Consider the following 21799-nt stretch of genomic DNA (forward strand, 5'->3'; position numbering starts at 1 on the left):
TGTCTTCTCTACTCTCCTGACTACTGATTCACATGCTCCTCATCTATTCCCTCAGCACTTGGTATATATGTCTGTTATAACATTTAGTGTTATAATTATATGGAAAAACTCTTTTAACTTGACTCTTCAATGCCCGTGGCATACAATGCGGAGTACAAAGGAGGGCATTTTTGTGGAATCAATGCTTTAGAAAGGAAACGATTCTACTGTCTCAAGGTCAAACTATGAGACTTTGTGAAAAATCATTTTCCTGTTTGTCTGTTACAGTAAATGAACTTCCTAGAGAAAAAGGCCAAGTATAAGCTCTGAGAACTTTCTAATACACAACTCTTCAGACTTTCTTCAGTGCAACTTGATACTTCTAGATTTTAACTTAATAGCTTAGAATTTCAGTAAATACATTTATAAAAGATTAGTTTTCTGTTAAGCTCATTTAGGCTTTAGAATGTACAAATACAGCAATGACCTTTTGTTAAAATTTTAACCTATAAGAAGTTTTACTACCTTCTTACCTTATTGAGATCAAAAGAAAATATTTTAGAAAACTCTTGTCTATTGTTGCAGGATTTTTTTTCATTTCACTGATGCTGCCTATATATGGTAGTCTATGGATATCATTTTTAAAGAATTAGCATCTTAATCTTTCACACAAATATTCTTCCTATGAGTCATAGTTATTGTAGCAATAGAGAAACTAGAAGGATTTAGAAATCAGTGGGGAAGACAAAAATAATATTCCAACACTTATCAAGAGAAGAAATAAAATAGACATTTATTTGGTCCATAAATGTAAGTAATTTGTAATCTCTTTCTCATCCTCTCTACTCCAAAGCAAAGTTTGCAAAATTCTACAAATAATCACAGAAAAAAAGTTGAACAGGGACATTTCTATTTTTAAGCATCACTATCTAAGAGAGCTGGTGGCAATGATACTAATATATCAAACATTTTTTCTTTATACTCTTTAAATAATGTCCTTTTACTCTTCTAAGTTAGTTGGTTAAAATAAAAGAAGTTTATAACCTTTTCTTCATTAGGTTCAGATATTTACACTAAAACCTTAGTAACTTTCAGAATTCAAATGAACTTACCAAACGATTACTTCAAATACTTCTAATAAATTTTTTAAAATATTTATTTATTCTTTAAGGTCATTTTATACATCTTTCCTTACTTTAGAATATAATTTCTAAAATAAGCTAAGAAGGCAGGTTATAATCAAGCAAATAACTAGTAATCTGAAATAAGCAAGCAAATAACTAAGTATATGAACATCATACTCCCTATCACATTTGACATTTAAATAATTATTTTGGATATTATAATTCTCAAATTGAAATGATCTTTTCAAAAATGGAACAGCATAAAAAATACTGCTATGAAGCTACTGAAAAACCAAGTAACTTTATACATCCACCTTTCAATTAATTTGGGTTTCTTCATTAAAGGAATGAACAAATGAATTCTTTAAAAAATGTAATAGATTATACAAGCCAATTGTTTTGCTGATATATTAAGAGGAGGAGTGTTTACTTTAGAAGCCCAGCTGAACAGACTCAGCATAAAGAATAGCAATTTATCAGCCAACTATTGTTCCATTTGCCAAATGTTGCTGCTTTGCCCAGGTAATCTAAGTTTTTTTTAATCCTCACCAGAGGATATTTTTCCATTGATTTTTTAGAGAGAGTGGAAGGGTAAGAGGAGGGGGGGTGGGAGAGGGAGAGAGAAAGAAACATCAATGTGAGAGACATTCATTGATTGGCTGCTTCCTGCACCCAAGCCTGCAACTGAGGTATGTGCCCTTGACCAGGAATGGAACCCACAACCCTTCAGTCCTCGGGCCAATCCTCTAGCAATCCACTGAACAACTAGCCAGGGCTGAGTTTTAATATTATTTAGAAAATATTGTTAAGTTAAAAATCATGACCAAATCACTTAACAACAAGTGATCCCCAGCCTGGCCGGTGTGGCTCTGTAGTTGAGCACTGACCCATGAACCAGGAGGTCACAGGCAGCCGACTGATGATGCTCTCTCATCATTGATGGTTCTGTTTCTCCCTCTCCCTTCCTCTCTCTGAAAAAAAAAAACAACATTTTTTTTAAGTGATCCCCTGTGGAGAGGGTGTGAAATGCTCTCACAATCAGAATAAAACAGCCTATTAGCTGCTCTGACATGAGTGGCATGCTTCAGTAAGCAGCAAAGTCAAGAATCCATCAATATTAGAAGGTGCCACTTGGTTTAAGAAATGCTTCAGAACTACAGTACTAAAGAAGATATAATAATTGAAAGCTAACGTCATTTGCAACTTCATTGGGCATTCTCACTGAATTATTTTTTTCCATTTCACAAATAAACATTTTTATTTTCATAGTCCTTACATTTTATTTATAACTTTTATTAAAATGAAAGGTGCTAGTCCTATTTTTAAACCACAAAAATGGTTCTTGTTTCCGTATTAGTAATCATTTTTCAGGAACTTAATCTTCAACAAATCAAAATAAACTATATAAAACAACTGAATTTCTTAAGAATTAGTTATGCCCAGCTAGTGTGGCTCAGAGGTTGAGCATCAACCTATGAACCAAGAGGTCAAGGTTCAATCCTGATCAGGGCATATGCCCGAGTTTCAGGCTCGATCCCCAGTGTGGGGCATGCAGGAGGCAAGCTGATCAATGATTATCTCATCATTGATGTTTCTATCTCTCTCTGCCCCTCTTCCTTTCTTTCTGAAATAAAGTTTTAAAAAAAAATTTTAAAAAAAGAATTAGTTATATTAATTCTTGATTACATGCTTTTGCTTTTTACTATTATCCTCTTTCCTGTGGCTACCTTTTCATAATTTACCTAAATTTCCAAATGAGAAAAAGGAAACCAATTTTGGTTGAAAAAAGATAGTTAGGATAGGAGCTTGAGAGTAACTAATAAATACAAGCCTTTTAATACCTGGTTGGAGTGGCTCAGTTGGTTAGGTGTCATCCCATTCACCGAAAAATTGCCTGTTTGATTTCCAGTCAGGGCACATAACCTGGATTGTGGGTTTGATAATGGTCTGGGAAGATATGGAAGGCAACTGATGTCTGCCTCTCTCTCTTCTCCGTGTTCTTGGATGAGGATTAAAAAAAATAATAATAATACAGCCTCTTACTGCATTCATTGCTCTGATATTGGGCTTTGTTATAATTTTATTCCTGTAAGTACTGTTGATATACTTCAGTAGAGCCTCATTCTATATACTGACTTCAGATTGACAATTTCTATTTTATAATATTTAAAAACTTTTAGAAGAATCAAAAACATCTTGACTCATGTAAATTCATGTAATGTAGCCCTAAAGACGGTGTGCTAACAGATTTTAAAATTATCTATACTAATGAAAGCCTACGTGGTCCTTGCAAGCGACATCATCACAAGATGGCCACATGCACAGTGAGGGCGGGGCCCTGTGGCCGCTCCGTGCGCTAAGGCCTGGGGGTCCTGCAGCTCCTCGGCGGAGGAGGCTGGTCCCGGTGTCTCTGCCGCCTCGCATAGAGGAGGCGAGTTGCGGCAGGGGAGGGCAATTGTAGGCGATCAATCTAGCAGGGCGGGCAGTTGAGGGCGATTGGGCTGGGCTGGCAGGGAAGCAGTCAGGGGGCCATCAGGCTGGCAGGTAGAAGGGGTTAGGGGCAATCAGGCAGGCAGGCAAGCAGTTAGGAGCCAGCGGTACCAAATTGTGAGAGGGATCCCAGATTGGAGAGGGTGAAGGCTGGGCTGAGAGATACCCCGCCAAGTACCTTAAAGAGTATCATGTAATCTTCACAATAGCCCTGTAAGTTCAGTGTTATATTACTGTTATCCCCATTTTCCAAGTGAAGAAACTGAGGTACAGTTTGTCCAAAAATCTTATAGGCAGTAAGTGACAGAGGTTGGATTCAAATCCATGTCCACCAGACTCTCAGAGCCCTTGATCTTACTCCCTATTCTAGATTCAATTTCAGTTTACTCCAAAATGAAAAGTAGAACTTCAAAGTTTGTGAACTACAACACATGAAGTAGAAATTATCAACTCCTAAAACCTGCTGTCAACTTTCCAACTCCTCACATATCCTTATCCTTTACTGTGCTTTTTAAAGTGAAAAACCCTATATGTTGTCATTTTTACATTTCACGTCTATTCTCTGTCATTTTCCCTGGTAAAAAATTCTCTTTCCCATCTGGTCCCAGAGATTTACACAAAGCAGGAGCAATAGAGCTGGAAACATGAAGGCAGTTCTGCACTACTCTGGCTGCCTCTCAGCATTTCACCCGCTGCAATGAAAAGTGTTTAGCACATTCCTCTAACATGTATCATCTGTCTCCATCAAGAAAGCATTTTCTACACCCATCTTGAAGTATTTCCTAGGAATCCCATGCAGGTTTATCGGGAAATCTGAAAGTGCTACATTGGTAGGATTTGGGCATTGATTTAAAAAATGACTTTAAAACATAAAAATAATGAATCTTTTCAAATGTACAGTAATGATAACATTCGACTTTAGTCTATTATCAAAGTTACATTTAAAAAAAATATTTTATTGGTTTTTTTAAAAAATATATTTTATTGATTTTTTACAGAGAGGAAGGGAGAGGGACAGAGAGTTAGAAACATTGATGAGAGAGAAACACCGATCAGCTGCCTCCCGCACATGTCCCACTGGGGATGTGCCCACAACCCAGGCACGTGCCCTTGACCGGAATCGAACCCGGGACCCTTCAGTCCGCAGGCCGACGCTCTATCCACTGAGCCAAACCGGTTAGGGCCAAAGTTACATTTTTAAAAAGCATACATAACTGGGTTCATTGATTTTGCTTAAATTACATCAGAGCTTGTGATTTTTAATTTTCCTAAACACTCTTTGGTGTCAAGTTATTTTTGATTAAGATTCAGCAATCTTGTGGGTCATTGTTAATAAGCTACTACTACAAAATTTAATGTCTTCATATAAATAAATCTGGTTAAAGGAGAAATACCACTTTTCTATCCCCAAGTCCTTATTTTCTAATGTCTAACAAAAATCACTAATATTTACCTGTCAGTATGTAGATCTATTTTATACAGCTCCAAGCATATATCAAAAGGCTGTTAAATCAATACTCTATAAGCATAGAGTATTGCTTAAAAAAACTTAAAAAAATTTTTAAAATATATTTTTATTGATTTCAGAGAGGAAGAGAGAAGGAGAGATAGAATCATCAATGATGAGAGAGAATCATTGATCGGCTGCCTCCTGCATGCCCTCAACCAGGGATGGAGCCCACAACTCGGGCATGTGCCCTTGACCAGAATTGAACCCGGGACCCTTTTGTCTGCAGGTTGATGCTCTATCTACTGAGTCAAACAAGCTAGGGTAAGCATAACACATTTAATAGAACTTCTAAAGGGCAATCATCTCAAATTTAATTTAATAAAATAGGGTTTATACACATATCATTACATATTTTAATGGAAAGTAAAATAGAACCATTCTTACTGAATTATTCAAAATTCCTTCTATTTTTCTCTCAAATTCTTTTCAGTCATTTATTTGCCAATTAAATGGACAGAGAATATAAATTAATCTTCTTTAAAGGATCTAGTTAAGTCTTGCCTTTAGAACCCTTTCCAGTGCATCTTTATTTGTACTACTAGTAGAATTTGGGCATTCACAAACTACAGGTCTCCAGTCCAGCAATAAAATCCATCCTTTCAACCTCATGTCTTGAAAAATGACTTCTAAAACCAAAGTATACTGATCATTTTGGCTAAACAGAATTATTAGACTGAATAAAAGAAATAGAATTTCTTAAAATCTTAGAATTGAAGTGAAACTTGAAAGGTCATTCAGTTGAGCCAAATATTAAAAAGTTAGGTCTGGAGAGTCTACAGAAAAATGACAGTATTTTATTCCTATGACATTCAATCCAAAGCATTTCAACACCATGTAGAAATCCATTATTTATTTTTAAACTTAAATGTCCACTGAAATGAAAGACAACAATCTCAAGCATGTAATTCAGAGTAAAATGAGGTATTTACTATATCGATCTTATCAATAGCCTCAACTTGATTTGGTAGTTAAGCCATTTGTATTTGTGAACAAACTTAGAATCCACACTTGAATTTTCATATATATTTAGCAGCTTACTCTTATTTTAAAACTTTTGCTGACTCGTTTTCTTTTTTACACTGTTTCAGTTTTACTTTTAAAAAACTTTTTGGTTTCACTAAATCTTTAATGGTTTTATTGATTTCAGAAAGAGAGGAAGGGAGAGGGAGAGAGAAAAATCGATGGATTGCCTCCAGTAAGTACCCAACCCGAATGTGCAATACCTGGATGGAATCGACTGGTAACCTTTTGGTGCACGGGACAATGTTCAATCGAGTTACACGGGCCAGGGCTCTTCCTTTCTTAACTGATCATACTGTCTGACCTTCCCATTAAAGAAAATGACCTCTAGTGTCCTCGTAAAATACTCTTTCTTCTTTAAGGTACAGTGTCCATTTTATCATATACAAAATCTCTTTAAGCAAACATCATCCCCACACCCACCACCTTCTGTAGAAAGAGTTCTCCAATATGTTTACTGATATTTTAAAATAGTGACTCCAGTGCATTAACAGATCTTATCCCATCTGTTTTCTGAGGCTTTACTCTGTCACTTACCCTAACCCTAGTCACACGTGGACTAAGAGCATGGGCTCTGGAACCCCACTACCAGAGTCTGAATCCTGGCTTCTACCATTAAAAAGCTGTGTTATTTGGGGAAAGTTACTCAAGCTTTCTCATATGTAAAGTGAGCCTAATAACAACACTTAACTTAAATGGCTATTATGAGAATTAAATAAGATAGTACAAAATAAACTTAGCAGAATGCCAGGCATATAAATACGCTTCTTATTATTTAACTAGAGGGCCCGGTGCAGAAATTCATGCATTGGTGGGGGGGGGGGGGGTGCGCTCACCCTGGCCTGCACCCTCTGGCAGTCCAGGGCCCCTCGCTCCTTACTGCTCGGCTCACTGCTCCTTAGCTCTGCCGCAAGAGAAGCTCCCACTCCCACTCCCGCCGCTGTGCTCACTAGCCATGAGCCAGGCTTCTGGCTCAGCGGCGCTCTCCCTGTGGCAGCACACTGACCACCGGGGGTAGCTCCTGCATTGAGCGTCTGCCCCCAGTGGTCAATGCATGTCAGAGCAATCAGTTGTTCCACCGTTTGGTCAATTTGCATGTTACCCTTTTATTATATAGAATTTAAAAGCCCAAGCGACTGTTATGACTGGTCGACCAAACAACAGGTCGCTATGATGTGCACTGACTACCAGGGGACAGATGCTCAACATAGGGGCTGCCTCCTGGTGGTCAGTGCTCTCCAATAGCCAACCTCCCATGGCCAGCCAACCTCCACAGTCCCTCCCACCGCCAGCTGGCCCCAATTGGCCCCGATTGCCAGTCAGGCCGAGGGTCCCCACCTGTGCACGAATTGGTGCATCGGGCCTCTAGTCAGGTATATAAATGTCTAATCACTCTGTTGTACATATGAAACTAGTATAACATTTTATGCCATCTGTAAATAAATTAATTTAAAAAATACACCTGTTAAGCACGCCTACTAATTTATATGCAGTATATAATAAACACATTTCATATTTTACAATTAAAATTTAGAGTGGAAATAAAATATGCAAATATTCTAAAACCAATTTGATATATACTTTCGATTTTGAACATAAATTTGAATAAAGATTTCCATTTCCACTGACCATTACCATTAGAAAATTTAATAGGAAAAAAACACCCAATGTTCCAAAAGAATAATAATTAACCATTCTAGATGTAAAACGCCTACTCTTCCAATAGGAGAGTAGGAATTATTTGTTACTAATTTCTTAGGTATACTTTTAGAAGGAGCATGACAAAAATGAATAATCTCAATCATCTTCTTTGAGCTATAAATACAACTTGTATTTGGAAATCTGATAATTAAAAAGAAAAGCTTCCAAGTAAAAATATTAGTTAATAAATACTTGCATAATTTTTGCTTTTAAATTTTTAAAATTTAAATGTCACACAGATTCTGAGAATAAGTAAATGAATTCTTATTAAAATAAATTAAAATGGAAGATTTAAGGAATGAATCTTATTTCAAGAGTTTATGTAAACAAAATTTATAACAAGAAAATCTCATTCATGAACCTTGTCTACATCTACATTTTCAGCTTTTAACTCTTTTTAAAAAAATATATATTTTTATTGATTTCAGAGAGGAATGAAGAGGAAGAGAAACATCAATGACGAGAGAAAATCATTGATCAGCTGCCTCCTGCATGCCCCACACTGGAGATCGAGCCCACAACCTGGACATGTGCCCCGACAGGAATCAAACCATGACCTCCTGGTTCATTGAGGTCGACACTCAACCACTGAGCCAGGCCGGCTGGGCTGTTTTTTAACTCATTAGAAATGTGTTTAACCCACCAAAAGGAAGAGGAGAGTGTGACGGAACAGTAGAAACATTCCAACACACTGGCATCATCTTCAGGGGCAAAGACATTTCAAATTCTGCACACTCTAAGGTCAAGGAATCCTCCTGTCAACCAACTGCACCACCCTCCCCACTTCCATCAATCCCTTTCCAAAGGCTGATGCTGCTAAGAAAATCTATAGTGTAGCTATAATATTAAGTTGGTCAGTTTGTTGGATAGGGAAGATGTATGATCTATGAAGATACATCGGTGAGAACTGCCAATTACTGTTGCCATCTGTGCCTTAAACTAGGGCACTAAACAAAGGGGACAAAGTGTGGGAAGCAGAGGAGTGGTCAGAAATCCAGCCCAAATGCCTCAGTCCCTGATGCTAGGCATGGGGTTGCATCTGCCCAGAGGAAGGGCCACCTTTTTCTAATACACACAAAGATGCATAATGGAGTAGCTATGAACTTGAGCCCATATAACAAAGGAGAAAAAAAGCTAACAGTATCTAACTTACTAGGGAAAAAGGAAATAAGCCTTTACTTACTACCTATTAATGTATTGTAATAATAGTTTTATATGTACTGTATCATTTCGTTTAATATCTTCCTCTTTATAAGACGGGGCAATGTCATTCCTCATTATGTAGATGAGAAAAACAGCAGATTTAAGTAACTTGCCAAATAAGAGGCAAAAAAATATAAATTTACACTCAGATTTATCTCCTATGAAAAAGATGGAAACATGCTCAATAACACATACTAGACCTAAGAAAAATGCCTTGGGGTTTATAAGTTACTATCTTCCAGTTAATCTTAAGATAGAACAAATATCTGCTTTAAAAGGTAGGGGGTTAGGAACACCAAAACTTGGTTTCCAATCCAAACCACAAAAGGAAGGGGGAAACCTTCAACTTTAAGACCACAGACACAAGCATGTCAAAGTTAACCAAACTAGGAATTTGAGATACTCACTTCAGAATTAAAACTTTAAAATCTGTTGTCTTTTAGACATCAGCCACTTTATGTATTAATGACTAAACAATGCTTTGGCATATACACAGTATGTTACTTTGAAATAAGTAAGTCTCCCCTGTGAAACTGGATAGAAAATAACCATCACCCAGGATCCAGTTTTCTTAGAAGAATAATTACTATTTTCCACAGAAAGTTTTACCAATGCACAAGCATTATTCAGTGTGGTCTAATTATAGCGTCTAACTCACCTGAGGCCGAGTTCATCATATTCTGCTGCACTGGTGGACTGGTGGGGGCTGTGACATTGATCTGGGTGAGCATAGCCTTCCTGGGATCCTGCCATGTTGTTGTCTGATCGATGTGACTGAGATAAAAAAAAACAAAAACCAGTGCATTAGATAACAAATACCAGGTCCTAAGAAGAACAATCCCACTTATCAAAATAGGGTACATTATATGGGCTAAAAGGCAAAGATGTCTAAACTACCTCTGCAAAAGCATATAGTCATGACATCTCATTGCTCCTACCCTTTCCGCTGCAACCTTTCTCTATCCTTATTATTTTTTTATCCTTATATCACTCAACTTTCACTTCTTAGATCTTACAAGTGCAGGATTTGAAAAATCTATACCTGAAACTTTAAGTGAAGGGAAACCATTTTCACTTAGTAGACAATTATTACTCACTTCTAATTTAAACATAAAATGTGATTTACAAAGTAATCTGTAACAGTGGTCATATGACTAAAACCCAAAATTTTCAAGGGACTCATCCACATTTTTTCTCCTAAACTAAGAATGCCAATTAATTTTAGACCTAAAACCTTTTAGGTAAAACACAAAGATATTGTCTTATTGTGAAATATATATATATATATATATATATATATATATATATATATATATATATACCAAAGCCAAAATTAAATTAAAATGTCATATACGTAAGTTTTTATTGTTTCCTGTGACTGTTTTTTGCTTAAACAAAACATATCAACATTTTCTACGTGCATTTAACTTACTGCAAAATATCTTAGACATATGCATATAGATTTCTTCACCTATAACACTGGGATGAAACCAGCTAAAGATTCCATGAAATATACTACTACAAGGCATTTGGCACAGTATCTGGTAAATGAGCATTCAATAAATAATAGTCTCCTTCTTCTAGCAAATGTTTCAATGAAACAACTAAAAATACTATACACATGAAACTACTGTTATCCTGAAGGAAAAAAAAAGCCAGAGAAGTACTCAAAGAGTTATGCCAGGTTCTCTTCTGTGTAATTTATAAAAGCAAAAACTTGAAAGCCAGCTAACATCTAATGATAGGGATTGGTTAAATAAATATTGTTTAATATAATGGATTATAATGCAGCTATTGAAAATATTTTAGAAGAATATTTAATAACATGGAAACTATTCATACAGCTTTTTAAAGTAGGCTGTAAAACAGTATGTACAGTATGAGGCTTACTGTTTAAATGTATGTATGCAGTGAAAACATATGGGAAGGATAGTCATCAAAATGTAACTTTATTTCTAGATGGCAAAATTACAGAACTCTGCTTTGCTAGATTTTCCTATTACTAAACAACCAGGAACTCATAGTATTTTTGAAACTGGTCAGGGGGAAGTGGCTAGAAATAAGACATTTAAAAAAAGTAACGCTCCCAAATTATTTTTTGTACGGCTGTTTAAATTTCAAATCTGGGTTCTCTCTTCTTGAATAATCCCATGATAAATTCCCATGTAAATGGTTAGGAAATGACACCCTGTCATTTACTTCCCTGTCATGGAATTAGGATGCTATCTTCATCAATAACATTATCAAAGCACAATAAAAAAGGATCATAGACTCTGGCTAGAATGGGCCAAAAGTATTATCTACTGGAGATAGGAAAGTTCCTTTAGGTCCTAAGCAAGCAGGAAGGGGATGAAAGCAGGGAGGTAACAATTTGGGAGATGTGTACACTCAGGAATAAGTGTCAATTCGGCACTTCTTTTTGTCCACTGGTCATACATGCTTTTTAGCAGTAGACCTAGCATTTGTTTAGGTCTAGACAATACAGGCAAAACCTTACTCAAGTCTTGCTATGTAACCCCCTCATTCCAAAAGATCGAGCCCTTATCAAGCCCAGTAAGAGCTTATTCCTCTTCCTTTGCAATTCTCTATATGAGCTGCCAAACACATTAAACCATAAAATGTTCTCTAGATCTACAGTGTTTCCTTCTCATGCTTATAGATGATAAGCAACACACATATGGTAATTAATACAGTCATACTCAAGGAAAGAAATTTAAAATCCACAAAACTTAGAAAAAATATTTCTCACTGCCTATTCCTTAGGGGCTCTTAAATGTCAATGAACCTTATGCCACTGCCTATTCCTTGTCTCCAGTACTTTTAAAAATCCCTAATATCTGTGAGGGATAAAGAAGAAGAGGAGGGTGTACTACAAGCAAGTTTATGATCTGCTGAAGATTTTTGAGCTGGGTTTCTCAAAAAACTAACCAGTTGTAGAAAACATATTAATCTATTTATAACTAGATAGAGTTCCATCCGAGTTAGGAAGACCCCTTCTGAATCACACGCATCTTCCCCAATATTGGAGCCAACCCATAAAGATGTTCTTAAGGCTTCTTTCTCCTTTAAATAAATTAGGGTTTTTAATATAATGCATAGTATACGGTGAATGTATAGTTTTACTGCTCTCAAAAGATCAGTCATTTTGCTGAAATGATCTAAGTACAAATGGGAAAATTCCTCCTCCTGAAAAAGCTGTTGAACCTCACTTAAGAGTTTCCTAGAGCTGTAGTACTATGTTACCTCAGCCAATGTCCCACTTATTTTGAAAAATCACAACTCTCTATGGAATAAAGATGCCATTATCTAAACTGTCCATCTATAAAAGCATTGTGACTGTTCAGATTCTAAGAAAATGTGAAATAAAATTAACTTTAGTATTTTTGTCTTTACTTAATCTATGAAATTAAATTATGAAAAATACTATTTTATCCTAATGTAAGTCAATTTGCAACAGCATACCCCAAAATACCCAGCTTTCCATTTTACCACAAGAACAAGAATCTTTATAAAAACATTTCATGCCACAAAAAAGCATTTTTGCTAAGACCAAATAAACAGTTTGCCAGGCTTGCTCTTCCCCAGATATCTGCATGGAACCTTCCTTTACCTCCTTCTGGTCTTTACTCAAAAGTCATGTTCTTAGAGGGCTTTCCCTGGTCATGTTATCTAAAACCCATCCTATCTGAAGTTCCAAGAATATAGGGACTTTTATTCATATTATTAGCTACTGAATCTTCAACAATTATAGGAGTGCTTGACGTATTTGTCAATGAATTAATGAATTTTTTTGCCCTAAGAACATCAAACTTTCTCGTTAAGTCACTGAAGCTCTACTCACCTTTAAAAAATAAATAAATAAATAAAATGAAATTATAGGTAAGGATTATAGATCCACTAGAATTAGCAATAAGGAGATTATTGGTGACTCTGGCAAGAGAGTGTCAGTGGCATAATGAGGGTATAGTGAATACGAGGTGAGGAAGCAGACAACTTAAGTGTACGGGGAAGGAAGCAAAAATGCAACTGGATGAATATGAGTTTTTGCTTTTTCAAGAGGAAGAGACACACATGTTTAAATGTAAATAGAAACAGAATAGCTGAACATGTGCTAAGGGATCACTGAGGAGATACAGTCATACATCCACCGGTGGGAAGAAACATAATGTAGACATTGCTTCCATTGTAAAAGGAAGTGAGAAAAGATAGGACAGAAGCAAATAATTTCACTGGCTAGTGAAAATTGAGTGATTTCTGATATAATTTCTACTCTCTTAACAAGGGGTATAACATTAAGATGATTATCGAGGCTGGCATTATTGGTATCCCTCTTATGCACACAGAAAATTGAGGAATTTGCACAAGGACATATATACATCCAGTTCAAAAAAGAACTGCATCTGGTACCCAAGAATTCTAAAAACAATTTCTGTATAAGACATATCTGAAAAGCATGGTACTAAAACATATAAATTCTTTGTAATATATATTGAATAACAAATATATTTCATAAATACTAAAAAGGGCACGGCCAGCATGGCTCAGTGGTTGAGTGCTGACCTATGAACAAAGAGGTCATGGTTCAATTCCCGGGCAGGACACTTGCTGGGGTTTCAAGCTCAATCCTTAGTAGGGGCCGTGCAGGAGGCAGCCAATCGATGATTCTCTCTCATAACTGATGTTTCTGTCCCTCTCCCTCTCCCTTTGTCTCTGAAATCAATAAAAATATTTTTAAAAAAAATACTAAGAGGGAATAGAGTAAAAAGGCAATGGTATTGAACATTTAATAAAAGATAAAGAATATTACAAAATACTTTTGCAAATCAAGTATTATCAACACTATAAAATCAACAACTATATAAGCTTAGATGAACCTCTGATTCTTTTAAAACATCTGCTACATTTCTTGACACTAATGTTCTTCCTCAGGTAATCTTTTCCCTAACTGTCCCACAAAACACCTAATTTCTACCTAATCTTTTAAAACCCAGACCTCTGCTTTTTAGAAGCCTCCTCTGTGGAATAGTAAGAAAAATAAGGAAGACATGGATTCAAATCCCAGTTCTGCCCATGATAATCTGGGTTGTACAGGCAGGTCATTTTATCAGTCTGCTTTATCTTTAGTAAAATTTGACTGATTTATTTACTTCCTTCCAAGATTTGTGAGGACTAAATTCAGTAACATTTATAAAAGCAACTAGTACTATGGTTCCTGATACACACAAAATGCCCTCAAATATTTTTCCTGACGTCTTTCCTGTGCCAAGACCAATATTTAAAATAGGAAACACACAGACAAATAAAAAATGAAATGAAATAAAATAGGAAACACTACCTGGTGAATGGCTGGGCCAAGTCAAGAAAATGTGTAAGAATGAGATTTGAGTTCAGCTTTCACCTTATAGGTGATAAAGAGATATAGTAGGTAGATACTACAGGTGGAAACGGAAATGATAAAAAAATGTTCCTTCTGAACCATTAGATCAACTTTCACAGAACTATCAGCTGAGGGTAAGAATAAACTAGAAGAGGAATCATGGAAGTATAGAGATACTGGCTCTTAGGGAAAGCACAGCAAAAGAATTTAGGAATAAAAGAATAATCTTATTCCTATAACCAAATTCTTAAAATATTCATTATTGAAAATCTCTTCATACAATATTTTTTAAATTAAGACAATCAACTCTGTCAATTTAAACCAAGGCAAAGAAAGAGCAGTATTTCTTATGTACCAGCCAAGGTCCATCCCAACAAATTCTAACATGCTCTTCAAATTCTTGGCTATGTTGTATTACTAAATACTGAATTCATTACCCCTATTTAAGGAAAACTAATTAACATAATGGGAAATGGGTTTTATAATGATAGAAAAATATTGATGACTTTCTTGTATCTATCCTCAACATTTAAGATTAACTTTAAGCTGCTCATTAGTGAAAGCATTAGAAAACTAAGTTAATGTCATTTAGTAAAATAATTTTAATGATTAACATTCTCACTGATACTGTGATAAAGTTTAGAAACCTCAAGGAATAAATAACTACCAATTCCCTTATACCTTGTTCCTCAAGAGTGTGGGCCTCCAGCACATTAACTCCTGGGAGGGAGTTGGTTAGAAATGCAAAAACCTCGGGTTTCCAACCCAACCCACTGACAGAGAATCTGCAGCTTAACAAGCTCTACAGAGATGTGTATGCACGTTCAGGTTTGAGAAGCCGTGCCTACTACTGTGAGACTTGACCACCAACACTGAGTTTTAAGGATGACTAATGCCTAGAGGGTAAATATTTTGTTTACATCTCAGACTTCAAGAAAGCAAAACCAACCTGCAGTAAAAATTCAAAGTTTAATCTGCATCATTACTGCAGAAGGGTACACTGAAATCCACCAGCTACTGATGTACCACAGTAAGTACCGCTTACATCACAATGACAAAGCCTTCTCACTCCTTGTTACATCACTGGTGACAGTTTACTCCTTTATGCTTACTTTTAATTAAAAAAACAAAACAAAGAGCACTGCAGTCTTTCAAAATTGATTTGATATTGTACTAACTCATGGCACACATAAATTAATTAGTAAAATTCTGTGGCACACCACAAAATATATTTTTTGCCAATCTGGAAAAAAAAGGGATAATTTTGATTAATTCCCACCGAAGGCTATTGTTACATTGGCTGCTGTCATTTGTTTATTTGACAATTTAAGAACTCAGTGCCCCTGACTAAATAGTCAGGTAGGGAATGTTTTAAAAATACTAGCGGGACACTGGTTGAAAATCGCTGATTTAAGATCAATGGTTATCAATTTAGAAACGGGGGGGGGGGGGGGGGGGAGGATGCATTTATGGTGATTACAGTCATACAAACATTTAATAAGGAGACAGTACTGAATGCTAGACTTCTGGCAATGCAGTACATGATCTTCCACAACTCTGGAATGTCTTGCCAGATATCCATGTAGAAAAAAAAGCCATATTTACACACGTGTTTTGCACAATTTTAATTATTTAAAATTGTTTTCTGGAAGGCAATCAATTATACTTAGTTTTGTTTGGAAATCTGTTAATAATATATTTTTTTGATAATCACATCAATTTTAGTTAACTCAACACACTTGGTCTTTATTTAAAACTGTTATGCTAAAAAAAAAACTGTCATGTTCATGGCAATTATAGGTATAGATGCAGGCAAGTGACTATTATACCTTATCATATAGTCACGCCCAAGCATTTATATATTAATGTACATATTATTTTACCACAAATTATTTCTCCTCCACATTACACCGACTGATATAATGATTGTTAAAATTATGTATGTAGTTACATTATATATGGATTTCATTTTGGAATGAACACTTTCCAAAATGTTTCTTACTAAAAGGGGCCGATGGGACTGACAAGGTTAAAAACCACTGCAATAACTAACCATAAACTACGAATAGAGAAGGTTTTTTATAGTACAGATCTAATGTCTTCCATCAGAACACGAGGTTAAAGATCTCACGCTCTCCCTTCTTATCCTTTCTATATTTAATACAAGAACACAGTGCTTTATAAGTAAATGCTCAATAACCATCTGATAAATCAAAAGCTTATTAGTCTACTGGATTATCACAAGTTGTTATAAACTTAAGCCTAACCATATATATTATATATATAGTTTATACCCCTTTTGAAAATGTTCTTCTTCTAAACTGTAAAGTCTATGTCTCACAAAAACCCAGCAGTGTGGTCTTAAATTGTTTGTACCTGTGCACAGCTACCTAACAACTAGTGCTTTCCAACTCTGCCAAGATTTTGTTGATGTCAGAATGCACAAATTAGCTGTTGGCAAGGATGTGGAGAAAGGGGAACCCTTGTACACTGCTGGTGAGAATGCAGCCACTGTGGAAAATATGGAGTTTCCTCAAAAAATAAAAATGGAACTCCCATTTGACCCAGTGTTCCCACTTCTAGGAATATAGCCTAAGAAATAAGAAACACCAGTTAGAAAGAATATATACGCCCTTATGTTCACAGCAGCACAATTTACAATAGCTAAGATTTGGAAACAGCCCAAGTGCCCATCAGCAGATGAGTGGATAAAAAAGCTGTTGTACATTTATGCAATGGAATACTATGCAGCTATAAAAAAAGAACTCTTACCATTGGCAACAGCATGGGTGGACCTGGAGAGTATTATGCTAAGCGAAATTAAGCCAGTCAGGGAAAGACAAGTATCACATGATCTCACTCATATGTGGAATCTAATGAACAAAATAAACTGATGAACAAAATAGAACCAGAGACATGGAACAGACTGTGGGATTTCAGAGGAAAGGCTAGGTAGGGCAGGTGGGTGGGAAGAGAGCAACCAAAGAACATGTATGCACATATGCATAACCCATGGACACAGACAATAGGGTGGTGAAGGCCTAGGGTAGGGGGCGGGGGCGGGCTAGAAGGGGTAAATGGGGGGAAAAGAGGGACATATGTAATACTTTCAACAATAAAGATTCTCTTTTTAAAAAGAATTTAACAATATAATCTAATAACTATATAAACAGAAACTTTAAAAAAAATACATCTGACAAGTGTTTAACACACATTTTAGACTTTCTTCATTGTGCTGCGGTAAGAAAAAAACAAAAACAAAACAAATATTTTGGCAAGAGTGACCTGCTTAAACTATGATAAAATGTATCACTGTGAACTCATCTTTTCTAATATAACTATTAAGGAACTCGTTAGAAATTCCTAATTTCCTCCAATAAAGGTGAACAAAGATGACTGCTTTTAAGCTAAAGACATCTTGGCAACCAAATCACCACCATGCCCAAAGAAAGTTAGAAAATGTGTACTTAAGTATATGTAAGATCACTAAAGCTAACTAAAGGATTGCTTTATTTTAAAAAGTTGTCTTCACACATCTATTTTGTATTATTCCTGGTTTTCCACTTATTAAGCTTAAAACTGGAAAACCAGGAATAATACAAAATAGATGTGTGGAACATTTTAATTTAAAAACTTCTGTTACTGCTGTCAGGCCCTCAAAATATTATGATGGCAGGGCTTGTTCTAAAATTTAGAAGAGTGGGCAGTCAGCCCAGATTTATTGCTTACTTATCAAGCCCATGTTTGTTGTGCAAGTGTTATTTATAGAGTCACATGCTAGAGGCTGTACCCTGGGGCTAGCTGAACCTACACGCCTAATTGACTCTAGGAACAATGATACATTGTTCAATCTAATCCTTCTATGAGCTGCAGTTCCTAAGCCACAACCATATGCTTTTTATGTTTGTATATGTCTACGCTGGACTATTTTTAGAACCCTCAAAAGTTTCACATACTATAATTTCTTGATAAGGATGAGAACACTCACAAATGTTGCCTCTATGAAAACAGTTTTAATATTACTAGAAATCAAAATCTTAAATTGAAATTTAAATAATTGGGCTATCACTCAAAGCTATTAAAACATGGGTCAAAATTATGAACCAAGTATGGGCAGAAACATATAAAAGCAAACGTGACAACTGACTATACTCTACAAATGGTACACCCCACTGCAATTTGACCCTACACCACTCTTAGGTTGAATAAAATTCACATTTGCCTACAAGTATGAAATCAATTTAAAGACAATTACACCATGTTGCCAAATAAGAGTGACATGCTCATACTAAAAATCTCCCCTTGGAAATGGTTATCCCTAGGAAATAAAATCTGTGTGTGGTGGGGAGTGGGGGGTGGGGGGTGAAGATAAGGAACAAATGTGTTCAGTACCAACTCTGACCTCATATGCCATGACATGATTTAGGCCTGAGGCCCTCATCCAAGCACAAAGACGGGAGACAGGTTTAGGCAGCCACACAAAGCTTTAATCAACTTTCTGTGTCTCATCAGACACCAGCAGCTTCCAAATAAGGATCTGTTGAGTGTGTTGGCTCAAGTGTCTACTGTGAGGAAATCACATTTAGTTCAAAACCTGGAACCATATTCATTGCATATTTATGGCTACATTCAAGTTTTCAACTGTGATCAATGCAACAAGGCTTCAGTCACCCAAAATATTAATATAGGACAAGTCTAACACCTGGGAAACAGTTCCCAAATGGTAAATCGCCAGGAAGGCATTGAGAAAATCCACAATAAACACTTTTAAGCAAAGTAGGCAAATGGCCCTAGAACAAAACACACATGGAACTTTTAACATAAACTGTCAGCATCCTCTATCCCTGCCATTTTGATTAAATTGATACTTAAATTAAAGAATCTTATATACTTTCTCTTTAATTATCACTTTAAACAATAGTTTGATAACACTGTAGAATGTCTTCAATCATCTAATCATATTCATATTGAAATTAGAAAAATAACTTGAGGTAAGACCTCAAAATCTATAACAGTTAACTTCTGTATATTCTATACTGCATTTTCAGAATAATGTGGCAAAACGGGTGTAGGGTTCTTTCATCATAGCCAAGTAGTCATCTACCTTTCTTTCATCCATTAAAAAGTTATTTTTGGCCGAAACCGGTTTGGCTCAGTGGATAGAGCGTCGGCCTGCGGACTGAAAAGGTCCCAGGTTCGGTTCCGGTCAAGGGCATGTACCTAGGTTGCGGGCACATCCCCAGTGGGAGATGTGCAGGAGGCAGCTGATCGATGTTTCTAACTCTCTATCTCTCTCCCTTCCTCTCTGTAAAAAATCAATAAAATATATTTAAAAAAAAAAAAAAAAGTTATTTTTGAATGGTCATGCCATGCTGGTAATTTTTTTTAAAGAAAAATGAATACTACGTACTCATCCAAAACAGGCTTACCTTATTAGGTAGGGCAGGCTTACATAGAATACTCTCAGTAGTCTATCAAAATTAATTTCTAACATACAGATTAAATGTCTCCCTCCCTCTGTCTCCCCTGGACTTAACATTCATTAAGAAAGATGTATGTACACCTGAAACTTACATGCCAATTTTATCTCAATTTTTTTTTTTAAAAAGTCATTTTGCAGATCCTCCAGTTCACTAGAATCAGAACAGTTGTTCAGGCTGAAAACTAGGATTTAAAGTGCTTCTTGTAAGTTATAACTGAAATGTGATCCTGTCAGTGAAAATACAGTTTTCTTCTTTGAATCTTTCAAGTTAAATAACTATGAAATTCAATTATACTATGACATATATTAACACCTTTTTGAATGAGTTTTTTATGGATATGGATAGAAAATGTGACAAATGGTCATAGTCATGGTCATTAAAAGGAAATTAATAAAAGGTTAGATCCTCAATTTTACAGGAGATATTCCCCCCAAGGAGTGGTTTCATAAGTTTCTAGTTCTGAGGGTTTGTTTGTTTTATTTTAAAGGAATTCTTAAGTATGAAGAGGACATTCCTCTACTCTGATTAAAATGCCAATATCCACCAGCTCACTGAGAACAAATCCAAGCTCTAGGAATCTAAAACGTTAATGAAAAGGCAGGCTGTTCACTAGATTGGGAGTTTCCCTGAAAGTTTCTATGAAATTCTATTTTGATAAATAAAATTATTAATAACTGAAAAAGGTTCCCCACAGCAGAAACTTAATTTCATTATCTATGGAACTAATTTTGTTAATCTTCTAATTCACATATAATGTACATATAGAACATAACGGATTCTTTAACGTAGTATTGGATTTTAAGATGAGAAAGCTGAAATACCTAAACTATAAAATAAAGATTATTTCTTTGTATCTTAAAAAAGCAATTCCACATAACAATATTCATAAAATATTATGTCCACTACAACGTTGGTGGGAAGGAGCAGTGGCTGAATGGCAATAATGTCTGCCTATTATGAATCACTCGTGTCTGTGAAATGGTGGAAAGTTTTTGTCACTATTGCTCAAGACCTGACATAATGGAGCTGCTGGACAAAGACAAATTAGTAAAATGGCTTCAGGGATAGACCAGACTAGGCTTAACTGGAATGCCTCAGTCTGTAAAGGTAAAGTCCAAGTGGAGATGTGGAAGGAAGATTCTGAAGTTCTCAAAACATGAAAATCACTTCACACCCGAAGGAAAATTTTGGCCATCAATCAGTATTTCATGTCTGCATGCCCTTGGTTTCATAGTATCCTGGCTTCAATTCCTTTTCCCCTCTCTCCTGTCAAAAGCCTTTGAGGCCAGTCAGCTCAAATGTCTGTTCCTAGGAAGAGTTCCTGAGCTCTCCCCCCACCTCCACTCAGCCCCTAAAGATCCAACTGTCCCCTCCTGTTTTCATGAAAATGTCTGCAGAGTTACCACTATACCATGTCTTTAAACCCACACCAGACTATAAGTTCACTAAGGCTCAGTACTCTCCAAACATAGTATACATTCATAATGTTTTAAGGAACAGAGGACATTCATGGAATCTTGTGGATTTATGAAGCTCTATGGAAGTGTGAGGCATTGTGGGGAGGGGGGCGGGAGTACTATATCACCATAACCAATATTAAGGCAGGGAATAAATCTAAGAATCTGAGTTAGTAGTAGGCCAAACTCTGATTCTATCATATGAATCATTTCAGATGCATAAATTAAAGTGGAAACACCTGTGTTAAGAGTTTTTATGTGATCGGCCAACTGGCAGCAGGTAGAAGAGCCAGTATTAGAAAAGCTCAAGATCTCAGAATTACTTGATCCAACATACTCATGTTACAGATTAGGAAAATGGCAAACTAAAGGAAAACTGACTTTTTCTTCTATAATCAAAGAAGTCCACATAAGCAATATATGATGGATTCTGTGGTTGGGGAAGGTGAGAAAGA

General features: G+C 36.0%; 1 protein-coding gene across 14 annotated transcripts in view; it reads right to left on the bottom strand.

Moving 5' to 3' along the window:
- The window catches only part of YAP1 (Yes1 associated transcriptional regulator), a 118601-nt gene that overhangs the window by 56391 nt on the left and 40411 nt on the right, over window positions 1-21799 (bottom strand). For all 14 annotated transcript variants that reach the window (XM_036324586.1, XM_036324596.1, XM_036324588.1 and 11 more), the window contains exon 3: window positions 9686-9801. In XM_036324586.1, coding sequence (XP_036180479.1) covers window positions 9686-9801 — 116 coding nt within the window. The remainder of the gene's footprint in view (window positions 1-9685; window positions 9802-21799) is intronic.

Source organism: Myotis myotis, unplaced genomic scaffold, assembly GCF_014108235.1.
Source record: "Myotis myotis isolate mMyoMyo1 unplaced genomic scaffold, mMyoMyo1.p scaffold_m19_p_10, whole genome shotgun sequence".
Lineage (NCBI taxonomy): Eukaryota > Metazoa > Chordata > Mammalia > Chiroptera > Vespertilionidae > Myotis > Myotis myotis.